At 46.9% G+C, this 14,851-nt stretch overlaps 1 protein-coding gene across 1 annotated transcript in view; it reads left to right on the top strand.

The window, feature by feature from the left end:
• Positions 1-14,851, top strand: part of shank1 (SH3 and multiple ankyrin repeat domains 1) — a 320,292-nt gene that overhangs the window by 19,281 nt on the left and 286,160 nt on the right. The window contains exons 2-4 of the mRNA XM_059953249.1: positions 3,895-4,098; positions 9,549-9,620; positions 12,865-12,973. Coding sequence (XP_059809232.1) covers positions 3,895-4,098; positions 9,549-9,620; positions 12,865-12,973 — 385 coding nt within the window. The remainder of the gene's footprint in view (positions 1-3,894; positions 4,099-9,548; positions 9,621-12,864; positions 12,974-14,851) is intronic.

The raw sequence follows: 14,851 nt of genomic DNA, 5'->3' as shown, positions 1-14,851 counted from the left end.
GAGGTTGAGAGGGATAATGAATCAGCCATGATTGAATGCTCCAGGAGACCTGATGGGCCAAATGGCCTAATTAGGCTCCTGTGTCTTACACGGTCACAGTATGGCTTATATTGAGATAGTGATTTGGATTGTGCAGGTTGGTTCAAGAACTGAATGGCTGAAGGGAAGTAGCTGTTCCTGAACCTGGTGGTGTGGAACTTCAGGCTTCCGTAAATCCTGTCCAATGGTAGCCGTGAGCTAGTGGGAGACTTTGATGATGGACGTTACGATGGATGCTCAGACCTGCTGTTACATATAAAGAACTGTACCACCCAGTTCTAGTAAACACCGAGCTTTTGCACGCAGCTGAAATCCGGACTGCAGCATTACACAACTTTGCTATAATGGACAGAAGAGATTCTGCAGATGCTGGGAATCCGGAGCAATGCTGGAGGAACTCGGCAGGTCAGGCAGCGTCAGTGGAGGGGAATAAACAGTCGACGTTTCGGGCTGGAAAGGAAGTGGGGGGGGGGGGAAGCCTGGCTTAGTTACTGAACTATTTGCAGTGTTGGAATGTACTCTGTGATACTCTGGTCCCACACGCTGACTTATTCCATGGGATTATTGCACTTCTCTCCGCGCTGGATGATCTGAGTAGGACTATCAATTCTCTGCACGCCTCTTAAACACCTTCATTGTAGTTATCTCCACTGCCACTCCTGGAGGCTCATTCCAAGCACCCACCATTCTGCGTTAAAAAAAAAATGACTAGCACATCTCCTTTGCACTTTCCCCTCTCACCTTAAATGCATGCCCTGTAATAATAGGCTTGGAGGGAAATGGACATTGTGTAGGCGGAAGGGATTAGCTAGTTGGATGTTTATTTAAAATGGATTGGCACAACATCAAGGGCCGAGGGAACCTGTTCCTGTGGTGTACTGTTCTACGTTCCAAGTATTAGACATTTCAACCCTGGAAGAAGATGCCAGGTCTCCACTGTATGTCTCTCATAATCTTTCGTACATCAATTAGGTCTCTCTCCAGAGAAAATAACCCAAGTTTGTCCGGCCTCTTCTTGTAGCCACGCCCTCTAATCCAGGCAGCATCCTGGCGAACCTCGTGAAAGCCTCTACGTAATTCCGGTCGCAGTGGGGGGGGATCAGAGCTGCGCAAGGGTGGCCAGACCAGAGTTCTGTATGGCTGTGGCGCCTCTACTTCCTGAGGTGACCGAAGTCCTTTAACATCTGCCAGACCATGCTGAGGATCTTCTACGAGTCTGTGGTGGCCAGTGCTATCATGTTTGCTGTTGTGTGCTGGGGCAGCAGGCTGAGGGTAACAGACACCAACAGAATCAACAAACTCATTCGTAAGGTCAGTGATGTTGTGGGGGTGGAACTGGACTCTCTGACGGTGGTGTCTGAAAAGACGATGCTGTCCGAGTTGCATGCCATCTTGGACAATGACTCCCATCTACTCCATAATGTACTGGTTAGGCACAGGAGTACATTCAGCCAGAGACTCATTCCACCGAGATGCAACACTGAGCGTCATAGGAAGTCATTCCTGCCTGTGGCCATCAAACTTTACAACTCCTCCCTCAGAGTGTCAGACACCCTGAGCCAATAGGCTGGTCCTGGACTTGGCATAATTTATTATTATTATTTAATTATTTATGTTTTTTTTAAAATATTGATATATATCAACTCTATCCTTGGTTGGTGCGACTGTAACGAAACCCAATTTCCCTCGGGATCAATAACGTATGGCTGTCTGTCTGTAAGGGAAGATGACTAAAGGCCTGCCTATCGATCTTGACGTAAGGGAGTATGCTGTGGGATCAGGGAGAGGCAGAGAGGTCAGGGAGTTTCAGCTTGTCATCAAAAACATTGACAAACTTCTATAGATATACAGTGGGGAGTATTCTGACTAATGCATCATGATATAGTATAGAAACACCAATGGTCAGGGACAGGAAAGCACAGCCCAGTCCATCACAGGAAAAACCCTGTCAGTCATTGAGCCTGTTTACAACGAGCACAGCCACAAGAAAGCAGCATCCGACGTCAAGGTCTCCCAGCATCCAGGCCAGGCCATCTTCTCACTACTGCCATTGGGAAGGAAATGCAAGAGCCTTAGGTCCCACACCACCAGATTTATTTATTACCCTTCAACCATCAGGCTCTTGAACCAGCGTGGATAACTTTGTTCAACTCAACTCTGAACTGATTCCAAAACCAATGGATTCACTTTCAAGGACTCTGTAACTCATAATCTGAATATTATGTGCTTATTTGCCCAACTTGTCTCATTTTGAACATTGTTTATGTACAGTGTTTCATCAATTCCTTTGCATGACTTTGTTTTCCTGTAAACGTTTGAAGAAAATGAATCACACGGTGGTGTATGAGACAAACTTTGAGATCACATTTACTTTGCACTTTGAGGGAAACTCCTGAGCAAATCTCCCTCCATTGGGGGTGCAATCATATTGAAGGTGAACAAGCGGCAGGAGTGGGAGATGTTGAACAGGGGAGCCATGCTATGAAATTAAAAATTCTCTCCTCCAACCTCTCTTTAGTTTCACCAGCACCACTCTTCACAGATAATTGCTCCCCCCAGTGACTCAAGAGGCAGTGGAGATTATAGGACCATAAGACATAGGAGTGGAATTAGGCCATTTGGCCCATCATTTGAACATGGCTGACTTACTATCCCACTGAATCTCTTTCTCCTAGTTTCTCCTTTAATGCCCTTACTAATCAAGAACCTATCTACCTCTGCTCTACATATTCCCAATGACATGCCCTCCACAGCTATCTGTGGGAATGAATTACACAGATTCACCATCCTCTGGCTAAAGAAATTCCTCTTCATCTCTGTTCTGAAGGGGCATCATTCTATCCTGAGGCTGTACCCTCTGATCCTAGACTCTCCCACTATAGGAATCATCCTCTCCATGACCACTCTTAGCACTTAGAACATTTGATGACCACTTTACACTTTTTACACATTTTTTCCTATTTTTCTAAACCCCAGTGAGTACAGGCCCTGAGCCATCAAAAACTCCTCGTACGTTACCCCTTTCATTTCTGAGATTATTCTCGTGACCCTCCTGTGGATGCTCCTGACTGCGGGCGGGTCTGTGATTAGGACGGGGATCAGGACTGTGGCTGGTGTCTCACGCGGCAGGGGTTCAGGTTGTAGCTCAGTGCGGGGGTCTCCATTCTCGTATCCTTCCTGATATGTTTAAACACACACTTTAGTGTAAAACTCGGCACAGGTGTGCAATGAATGAACTTAAGTTTGTTTGGATATTACTAGAAGTGACATCCAATAATCTGGAAAATCCCCTTGACCATAAACATCCCAAAGTGCTGGATTATCAGCATCAGACTCAGGTTTAATATCTCCGGATATATCTCATGAAATTTGTTAGCTTAGCGGCAGCTGTACAATGTTATAGTTTCACCAGCACCACTCTCCACAAATAAATGCTCCCCCCAGTGACTCAAGAGGCAGTGAACGAAATCTAAGGCAGTGGAGATTATAGGACCATAAGACATAGGAGTGGAATTAGGCCATTTGGCCCATCATTTGAACATGGCTGACTTACTATCCCACTGAACCCCTTTCTCCTAGTTTCTCCTTTAATGCCCTTACTAATCAAGAACCTATCTACCTCTGCTCTACATATTCCCAATGACTTGGCCTCCACAGCTATCTGTGGCAATGAATTACATCATAGTATAGGAAAAAAATCAATTCCGGTATATATATGTATGTATATTAAATAGTTAAATTAAATAATTAAATTTAAAATGTGCAAAAACAGATCATAAAGAAGTGAGGTAGTGGACTATTGGAGTTGTACTGTCTGTGAAGCTAAAATTCCAAACTTTCGTTGCATTTTGACAGAAATGTCTTCGATTTAACCCTGACGCCACTATCTGGGCAGCAAAGCAGCAGGTGCTGTGCACACTGAACGAGAGCCTGAAGGATGTACTGAACTACGGCCTGTTCCAGCCAGCCAGTAACGGGCGAGACGCCAAGTTCCTGAACGAGGAGAAGCTCCTTCGAGAGTACCCGCAATCCTTTGAGAAGGGAGTGCCGTATTTGGAGGTGAGAGAGTGCCCGCGGTCGAAGGGTTAATGTAGGTTGGGCTACCAGCCTGCCTCACCTGTTGTCACGTTGAGCGACACACACAAAACACTGGAGGAGCTCAGCAGGTCGGGCAGCATCTATGGAAGAAAATAAATAGTCGACGTTTTGGCCCAAAAATGTGACTGTTTATTCCTTTCCATTGATGCTGCCCGACTTGCTGAGTTCCTCCGGCATTTTGTGTGTGTGTGTGTGTGCGTGTGTTCAATATTTTTAGCATCTTTAGGATCACTTGTGGTTATAGCGCTCTGGGGTCCTGTAAATGAAGGCCCGGGTTAGATGAGGTACCACTTGCTCTCCGTCAACCTGAAGCCAATTTAATTTATTAACTTTGTTGGGGTTGGTGATAAAAATAAAAATGACTGGAAATATGTGGCAAGCCAGGCAGCTTCTGGGGAGAAACAGTTTCAGGCTGAAGACCGGTTATTAGAGTGAGCCCTTGTTGCCGAGGTACTGCTCTTGAAAAGGGAAATATACACAGTGGCCACTTTATTAGGTACAGGAGCGGAACCTGGTGTGACCTGCTGCTGTAGCCGATTCACTTCAAGGTTCAATGTGTTGTACATCCAGAGATGCTCTTTTGCACGCCACTGTTGTATTGCGTGGTTAATTGAGTTACCGTCGCCTTCCTGTCAGCTTGATCAGTCTCCTCTGACCTCTCTCATTAACCAGGCAGATGACTTTTGTACCATTCTCTGTCAAATCTAGAGACTGTTGCATGTGGAAATCCCAGAAGATCAGCAGTTTCTGAGATACTCGAACTATCCTGTCTGCCAACAACAATCATTCCATGGTCAAAGCCACTTAAATCACATTTCTTCCCCATTCTGATGGTTGGTCTGAACAACAATTTAACCTCTTGACCATGTCTGTATGCTTTTATGCATTGAGTTGCCACCACATGATTGGCTGATTAGATGCTCATATTAACGAGTAGGTGTGTATTAATGTACCTAATAATGTTGCCACTGGGTGTAAATATGTAAATAATCTGACTGAAAATGTATTGGGGCTGATTAGTAAGTTTATACATGACACAAAAATTGGTGGAATTGCAGATAGTGAGGGATTTTGTCAAACGATACAACAGGATACGACCAGCTGGAACTGCAGACAGAGAAAAGGCAAGTGGAGTTTAATGCAGATACGATGGGTCCAGGATGCAGACTGCAGACTGAGATGTTACACCTTTGGAGGTCAAATGTAAGAGACAAGGCCTGCCTTTACCACTCCAGTAGAAGAGGTAGAGGCAGGTTCGGTATTGTCATTTAAAAAAAAATTGGATGGGTATATGGACAGGAAAGGAATGGAGGGTTATGGGCTGAGTGCAGGTCGGTGGGACTAGGTGAGAGTAAGCGTTTGGCACGGACTAGAAGGGCCGAGATGGCCTTTTTCCGTGCTGTGATTGTTAAATGGTTAAATATTCATGTATTGTCTGGACTCTTAGGAGAATTGAAGTACAGGAGGGTCTAAGGGTGCAGGTCCATAACTCCATGGAAGTGGCAACATAATTAGATAGAATGGAACAACCGGATGGAAGTCTTGCCCCGTCAGTTACGGTGTTGAGTATAAACATTGGGAAGTCATATTGCTGCTGTATAAAACTTTGGTCAGGCTGCATTTGGAGGATGATGTTCTGGTTGCCCATTATAGGAAGGAAGTGGAGGCTTTGGAAAGGGTGCAGAATTGAGGGTTGTGGGGAACTAACAAAGAAGTGGGGAGGCCAGCATTCATCAACTATGATTATCGTGAATGGTGGGATAAGCTTGAGGGACCAAATGGTCTATCCCACCTATTTTCCCATGCTGTCTGCCTCTTGCAGTGGTGACCTGTGGCGACGTTTTGCAGGCAGCTCACCAAGTTACTAGATACTCTCCTAGATATACTTCTGAACTGCAATTGCTGCAGTCCACAGCCTGTAATCTCCCTTTACGGGATGTACTTCTGAAATGCGAGCCCTGCAGTTTGCAGCTTGTAATTGGGTCTGCAGCCTGGACCTATTGCAATTTGCCTATCGCCACAATAGGACAATGGCAGATGCAATCTTGATGGCCCTCCAGGTGGTGTAACACCTGGACAACACAAGCACCTATATCAAGATGGTGTTCATTATTTAAGCTCAGCATTTAATACCATCATTCCCACAATCTGGGCCTCTGTACCTCCCTCTGCAATTGGATCCTCGACTTCCTAACCGGAAGACCACAATCTGTGCAGATTGGTGATAGCATATCCTCCTCGTTGACGATCAACACCGGCACACCTCAGGGGTGTGTGCTCAGCCCACTGCTCTACTCTCTATATATGCACATGACTGTGTGGCCAGGCAGAGCTCAAATCCCATCTATATATTTGCTGATGATACAACCATTGTTGGTAGAATCTCAGGTGGTGATGAGGGGGCGTACAGGAGTGAGATATGCCAACTAGTGGAGTGGTGCCGCAGCAACAACCCGGCACTCAGCATCAGTAAGACAAAAGAGCTGATTGTGGACTTCAGGAAGGGTAAGATGAAGGAACAAATACCAATCCTCACAGAGGGATCAGAAGTGGAGAGAGTGAGCAGCTTCAAGTTCCTTGCTGTCAAGATCTCTGATAATCTAACCTGGTCCCAACATATCGATGCAGTTATGAAGAAGGCAAGTCAGTGGCTATACTTCATAAGGAGATTTGACATGTCAACAAATACACTCAAAAATCCTCTATAGATGTACCATGGAGAGCATTCTAACTGGCTGCATCACTGCCTGGAATGGAGGGGCTACTGCACAGGACCGAAAGAAGCTGCAGAAAATCTTGTAAATCTAGTCAGCTCCGTCACTCGGCACTAGCCTACAAAGTACCCAGGACATCTTTAGGGAGCGGTGACTCGGAAAGGGAGCGTCCATTTCTAAGGACCTCCAGCATCAGGAAGGAGGTACAGGAGCCTGAAGGCACACACTCAGCGATTCAGGAACAGCTTTTTCCCCTCTGCCATCAGGGAGGAGGTACAGGAGTCTGAAGGCACACACTCAGCGATTCAGGAACAGCTTTTTCCCCTCTGCCATCAGGTAGGAGGTACAGGAGCCTGAAGGCACACACTCAGCGATTCAGGAACAGCTTTTTCCCCTCTGCCATCCGATTCCTAAGTGGACATTGAACTAAGTTGAACTAAATGGATACTACCTCACTTTTTTTGAATAGACAGTATTTCTGATTTTTGCACATTTTTTAATCTATTCAATATACATATACTGTAATTGATATAGTTATTTATTATTATTTAAATTTTATTTCTCTTCTATATTATGCATTGCATTGAACTGCTGCTGCTAAGTTAACAAATTTCATGTCACATGTCGGTGATAATAAACCTGATTCTGATTCTAATGTACTTCTGAACTGCGATCGCTGCAGCCGCAGCTTGTAAATTCCCTTTACGGGATGTACTTCCAAACTGTCTGAATGAGCTGCCGCTTCTGCGATCCCCAGGAGGAGTGGGTGAAGGTACGGCCGGGGCAGCAACCGTGCTGTGTCGCGGCCTGACCAGTGGATGACAGTTCCATGCTCAGCTCCATTACTCTGCGTCGATTAAAGTGTTCAGCACGATTAAATTCATCAATGGCGAGAGTGCAAAACTGACAGCTGTTCAGCATCGTCTGCTTGCAGTCGACTGGGGTCCTTCTCCTCTTGCTATTGCCATCGGGTGGGAAGTACGGGGGTCTTGGCTCCCACACTGCCAGGCTGGGAGGCAGTTGTCGTCCTGCAGCCATTGGGGTCCTGGACCAGACCACAGACTTTGCTGCCATGGATTCACTTTTGGAGAATCTGCTGTTCGTGTTCTATTTGCTACCTGCTTATTTCTGTTCAGCTATTTGTGCGATTTGTCCTCTTTTGCATATTTGACGCGTAGCGCGCTGTCTTGTTTGTGGTTTCTCGTGTATTCTGTTATGCTTTTCAGTGTCTGCAAGAAGGTGAATCTAATGGTTGTGTATTTCAAAGGTACATTTAATGTCAGAGAAATGTATACAATATGCATCCTGAAATACTTTTTCTCCACAAGCATCCACGAAAACAGAGTGGCCCCAAAGAATGAATGACAGTTAAATGTTAGAACCCCAAAGCCCCCCCAGCTCTCCTCCTTCCCGTGTGCAAGTGGCAGCAAGGCAATGATTCCCCCTCCCCAGCAAAAAAAAGTATTGCCCCCCCCCCATGAGCACTCCAGCGTGCAGCAAAGCATCAATAAAGACACAGACTAGCAGTACCCCAAAGACTACTCGTTCACCCGGTATTTGACATACCACAGGCTCTCTCTTTCCCTAATAAGGGAAAAAGGGGTGTCTCTGTTTCACAGCGAGAGGGGAGACATAACAAACAACTTTCTGGTTTACGATGTTAGAAGTCCGTTGTGTCGTTTCTTCCAAGCTCTGTGCCCAAAGAACTCGGGTCTCTGGGCACACGGCCAGCAGCCAGCTCACTGCTTCCGATCTCCCGTCTCCCACGACACACCGAGTTCCCGCAGAGACACCGGCCTTCAGTCCGCCCGTCTCCGGAGCCACGAAATCCCGGCACTCCGAAGGCGAGCGAAGCTCCTAGGCTGTGCCCTTGGCGTACCGAATAACGGCCGGTCGTGAGACCCCGAGAGCAGGTCCCATTCCCGCAAAGTCAGTATGTAACTCCAGGTCAGAGTCTTCAAAAGAACCCTGAAAGGGAAAAACAGAGATATTAAAGATGGAAATAGAGCTGTTTCTGAAGATGCAAGCAAAGGAGTCTCCGTTATGTGCCATTCTCTCTCCTAAGCTCCTCCAGAGTTATTACCATTAAACTTTTGCTACAAGGCTGAGGTCTGGAGTGACGTGCAGGAGAGGAGAGGTGGGCAGCCTCCTCTCGATGTTGGACATTGTTGAACCAGTTGGGGTTATTGTCTCCTGGATTTGCACTCATTACTGCTGCCCTTCACTTCGTAAGCACGGTTTATTAATTGACTGAATTTACATTCGCCAGCTGTTGTGGGAGGGGATTGAACTCATGACTCTAGATTATTAGCGTAGGCTGTCAGGAACGCTGACCCAGTCGTGTTGCCGCATTGCTGCCGCCGCCTGTCAGGCTGCTGACAGCAGCGGTGGCTGTGGGAGTTCCTTCACGGAAATCTGGAGTCTCTCCGACCAGCTGTTCCCAGCGTCTGTGGTCGGCGTAACAGCAGCGTCAGTGGGGATTCACTTGATGTGTTACGCAGCAGTGGTGAGGATTCGCCAGGTGTGCGACTGTGGTGTCCGAGGGGGATTTACCTGGTGTGCGACGCGCCGTCTGTGCAAAGTCGCCCAGCCCGCGGCTCGGTGTCGGCGAGGATTCGCCCACCGTGCGACGTGGCATTGGTGGGGAATTCACCCGGTGTGTGACTCTTGCCTCTCTCTCTCGCTCTCTCCGTGCAGTTTCGCTACAAGACGCGGGTTTATAAGCAGACCAACTTGGACGAGAAGCAGCTGGGGAAGCTTCACACGAAGGTGAGTGCACGAATATCGCACCGCCAAAGGGCTGGTGTGATGCTGTATCCACTGCGGCTTTTGGCTGTGGTTACACAGTCAGCGAGAGGATGGAGGAGCAACCCCCCCCACTGTCCGTTTCTACTTTTCCCTCACCTCCCCCCTCAGAATGTTCCTTCCTGGGACAGGGGAAGTTGAACAGTGAGTGGGAGGCGGGGGAAAGAGGTGTAGGAGTGGGGAGCATAATATGGGGAGAGGGAGAAGGAGAGAGTGGGGGGAAGAGATGTAGGGAAGAGGGTGGGGAAGGAAGGATTTGGGGAGGTGGGAAAGAGTTGGGGAGAAGGAAAGTGATGGACCTGGGGGAGGGAGAGGGAATGGGAGGGGAAAGGAGAGAGAGAACAGGTGTGAAATGGAGATCCAGTTTTTGAGAGTGAGGGTTTTCGGAGGACAGTCTCCTCACTGCAAATGAAGAACTCTTTCCAAATGCCTCTTCTGCAGATCCCACTCTCTTCCTGCTGCCCTGGCCCAGAGCAGAAGGAGTAACTCTCTGTCCCACCTACATCCCTTTCCAAAGTTGTTGCCAGCCAACCAGCCCCTTGCCGTTCACGTTCCGGTGCAGAGAGGCGCAACATGTACCATGGCTCGTCGTCATCGAGGTCCAAGTGTCCCACCCTCCACAATGTTTGCTACACGTTTATCCCAGGTTTTAAAACCTATAGCTGTGGTTCACGGGTTCACTAAAGGCCAGACCACTGATTATTTTTTAAAAAACTCTCCTGCCATGGTGGAATGGGAGCAAAGCAGTTAGCATAACGCATTACATTGTCAGTGATCCAGGTGCAAACCCGCTGCTGCCTGTGACGGTTTGCACGCTTTCCTCTGGGCGTTCCGGTTTCCTCCCACATTGAAAAGGCGTACAAGTTAGTAGGATAATTGGTCACACGGGCGTAAATGGACACCTCGCACCCATTGGGCCCAAAGTGTCTGTTACCATGCTCCACATCTAAGGAAAATAAAAATTAAATACAAAGGATATTGGTGTTGATTTCATCAGAAGACTAGATATAATGTCTTGATAAACTAGTTACAAACAATCATCTTTTCATTTCATTATACTTGAGAATATTTCAATTCTTCTCCTTCCTCTGTACCGTTATTGAAATCTTAGAGCTTGAAAAGAACATCAACTAATATTTTCAAATGTCAGCTTAAGCTGACCAAGTTTAAATAATTCTCTTTGAAGCTGTGACAAGCTGACAACTCTGACCAAATTAATCTTCTCTGCACATTTTCCTCTCTCGCTGTAGTATCTCTCCCTACCCCCAGCCCCCGCTCCCTCCCATCAACCCCTCAGTCTGTCTCTCTCCCTCTCTCAGTGGCAATGCATTCTAATAAATTAACTGATCTCTCATCTCCTCTTCCCCCTCAGCATTGTCCTAATTATTCCCTCCCCTGCACCTTTCCTCATTCCTCACCCTCCCCCTCCCCACCCACTGGTCTTTTATCCCTCCCTCTCACCTTTCTTTTCCGCCCCTCCTATCCTTTTCTGGAACCAAAAAGTACCCACAAGGCCAAACCCCCACCCGCTCTCACCGTAAGTTAAACCTGTGGTAACCCCATGATTAATTCTAGCAATGATTCCAGGGATCAGTGGCATACAAACTAAATCATGCTATAACTCTTAACACGGAGGTTGCTGTCCATGGTACTGAAGTACATGATTGCCCTATATTTTACTCAGTATTTTGAACTCACAATACGTCACTTAGATTCCTGATAGACTATAAGGTTCACACTAACTTGTTGCCCATCTCCAGGAATCCCACTTGCCTGCATTAGAAACATATCCTAATATCTGTGGCCTATTCAAGTGTCTCAGTGCAATCATTGTGATTGTCACTGATTCCACCATCTCCCCTGGCAGAGAGTTCCAGATATCATCCACTCTGAGTGTGAATAACTTATCCTTCAAATTCCCTTTAAGCCGCCTTCCTTGAATTTGTTAGAAATTTAAAGGATTATGAGAGGCGTAGACAGAGCCGACAGTTCATATCTTATTCTCAGGGTCGAAATATCTTGTACTGGAGGGCATGCATTTATGGTAAGAGAGAGTAAGCTGAAAGGAGATGTTTTTTACACAGAGAGTAGTGGGGGTTTGGAATGTGCTTTCCAGGGTGCTGGTGGAGGCAGAGGGTTTAATAGACTCTTAGACAGGCACATGAATGACATTGTGTAGGTAGAAGGGATTAGTTTAGCTAGGTTTTCAATTACTGGTTTAATTAGTTTGGCACAATATTATGAGCTAAGGGACTGTTTCTGTGCAGTACCGCTGGTGTAACAGTTTACAGCACCTGCGATCATGATCGGGGCTCCATTCACAGCGCTGCCCGTGATGGGGTTCCGCTTTCCTCCCACTTTACGTGTTAGAGTTCGTGAGTTGTGGGTGTCTGTGGTGGTGCTAGAAGCATGTGACATTTGTGGGCTGCCTCCTGTGCATCTACAAACAATGGCCATTGACGCAAATGGTGCATTTCTCTGTTTTTGATGTTCACGTGACAAACAAAGCTAATCTTTAATCTCTCTCGGACAGAAGAGCATTTGTTTCAAAAACTAAAATTGTTTGTAAAAGTATATGCATAAGAAATCCAATAGAAATCGGTCCATGTCTTTCCTTACGTTAATACTGTTTTTGATTCACTACGTTCATTGTGCCCATGAACCAATGTGTTCAATTTAATAGGCGTCAATGTCACCCGTGTGTATCCTTGTTGAGCAATGCACAGTGAAGTGCGTGAAGGTCCGTTACCCAGAACCCGGTCCTTCAATGCCGAATGACAGCAGGATCCTAAACTCTGCTTCTTCCCCACTGAGCCTTCCTGTGGCTGCGCTGAGCTTCAGCGCATCCCTCAGCCTGGACTGATAGTCAGCAGCACTCCCTCACAGACATCTCCCAACGCTGGAAGACCAACAGGTTTCAGAGCATCTTCCACCAAACTGTGTTTGAATTTTGAGGTGAAAGGTCACTGTTCATCCTCCTTACACTTTTGTCTTATAGAGTCAGAGAGCATCAGAGCCTAGAAACAGGGCCTCCACTCCTTCTGAAGTGCTATTCTATCTAGTCCTATCGACCGAAGCACTTCATGCCCCTCCAAACCATGTGCCTATCCAAATTTCTCTCAAACGTTGAAATTGAATCCATGTTCTCCAGTATTGCAATGTCTTCTCATTTCTGGACAACATTTTGAGCAGCTCCTCTTTCTCACAGGCCAGTTTGAAGAAGTTTCTGGAATATGTCCAACATGGAGCAGCGGAGAAGGTTCTTAAACTCCTGGATAAAGGGCTGGACCCCAACTTCCATGATGCAGAGACTGGAGGTGGGTTCACGGCTCGGCTGTCGGCTAGCCAGATGTTCACCGACACTGGGTGAGCTTGAAGAGAAGGAAAAAGGAATAGGGGCGTCAAGGGTCACGGGGAGAAGACAGGAGAATGGGGTTGAGAGGGACAATAAATCAGCCATGATAGAATGGTGGAATGGACTCGATGGGCTGAATGGCCTTTTATGGAAAGTGCTGGAAGAGGCTGTGGAGAGGAAAGAGAAGGTTTGGGGGAGGGAGGTGAATGGCAGAGGAAAATGTTGTAAATGGGAAGGGTAGAGGTAGAGAGCAGGGAGTGAAAGGATTTGAAGGGGAAGGAGAAGACAAGGTCACGGAGAAGAGTGAGGGGAGGTGGTTGTCTACTAAGTATGAAGTAGAATGGAAGGAGAGAAGGATGGATTAAGGAAAAGGAGAGGGAAAGGGATTGTAGGACATTGAGGCTGGCATAATCCAAGGTCTGGAAACTTCCAGAGACTTCTTGGAACTTATTTTTCCCTTTGAAATGTCTGCAACAAGGGGTGGCACAGTGGCACAGCAGGTAGAGCTGCTGTCTCACAGGAACAGAGGCCCAGTTCAATCCCGCCCTCTGGCTGTCTGTGTGGAGTTTGCATGTTCCCCCGTCACTGCTTGGGTTTTCTCCAGTTGCTTCAGCTCCCTCCCACATCCCCACGATTTGGGGCAAATACAGATAGAAGGGATTAATTTAATTCTGCATTGCATCCAGCACAGACTTTGTGGACCAAAGGGCCTGTTGCTATGTTGGACTGTACCTTGCTCTACCCCAAAGTACCAATGGCAGGTTAATTGCTCCAAAGACTCTCCAGGTCACTGTGATGAGCTGACAGTTGAGAAGGACAAGAACTGAAGCCATAGGAGGTCAAAGCCCCAAGGAAGGAGGATTTTACCTGCTGTTCAGTGTGCTATGTGAATTGACATGTTGGATGTTTCACAACTACAGAGATACGTGTTTGTTTCTGACCTTGGGTACTGTTTGTGTTGAGTTTGCACTTTCTCCCCATGACCATGTTGGTTACCCTGGTTACCTTGGTTTTCTCCCACATCCCAACCATGTGCCAGTTGGTATTCACAGCAGCTGATGCGAACTGTTCCCCAGTGTGGGGAGTCGATGGGAATACGGAGAGAGTGAACAGGACACTGCGAGTGGACACACAAGTCCAGACGCAGGATCTTGAGCCGGGACGTTGACTGTCCATTTCTCTTCCTGGCCTGCTGAGTTCCTCCAGCTCCTTGTCTCGCGCAAGTCCAGCTGCTACAGGCCTGATGGGCCTTGTTCTGTGTTTGGTGACATTCTGTTTGCCCCTGTCAAGTATCTAGGGCGGGGCTGCAAATGCCAGTCAGGCGCTGCATGGATTGAGCTGGAAGGAGCAGTTTTCATTTTGAGCGGTAGCGTTTAAGGAGTGAGGGGTGGTGTTCAAAGTTTAAAGTAAATGTATCATCAAATTAATTTTCTATTTAACTTATTCAAGTAAATTTACATCAAATTTGTCTGAGATATGTAATTTTTTAAAATATTTCCCAATGAAGAAATGCGTAGAATAATTCAAATTATGCAAATAAAAAATCAATAAATAATACTGAGAACACAAGTTGTAGGTTCCTTGAAAGTGAGCCTGTAGGTTGAGGGACAGCTTCAGAGTTGAGGTGAGTGAAGCTGTCCACAGGGCTGGCATGGACACAGTGGACTGAGTGGCCACCTCATGCTGTTCATATTTTTTTTACAACTCTGCAATGGGCACAGTGGCACACTTTTGGCAAGGGAATGGTTTGCAGGAGTAATGTCTTCCCCTGCAGCTGGTCCGTTGCACACTTGTCCTGACAGGGGGCGGGGGGAAGGCAAAAAGGGCAGTGGTTTCCTGT

This window comes from Hypanus sabinus, chromosome 29, assembly GCF_030144855.1.
Source record: "Hypanus sabinus isolate sHypSab1 chromosome 29, sHypSab1.hap1, whole genome shotgun sequence".
Classification (NCBI taxonomy): Eukaryota; Metazoa; Chordata; class Chondrichthyes; order Myliobatiformes; family Dasyatidae; genus Hypanus; species Hypanus sabinus.
Note: the sequence above shows the minus strand (reverse complement) of the source record. Positions and strands in the feature narration are given on the sequence as shown.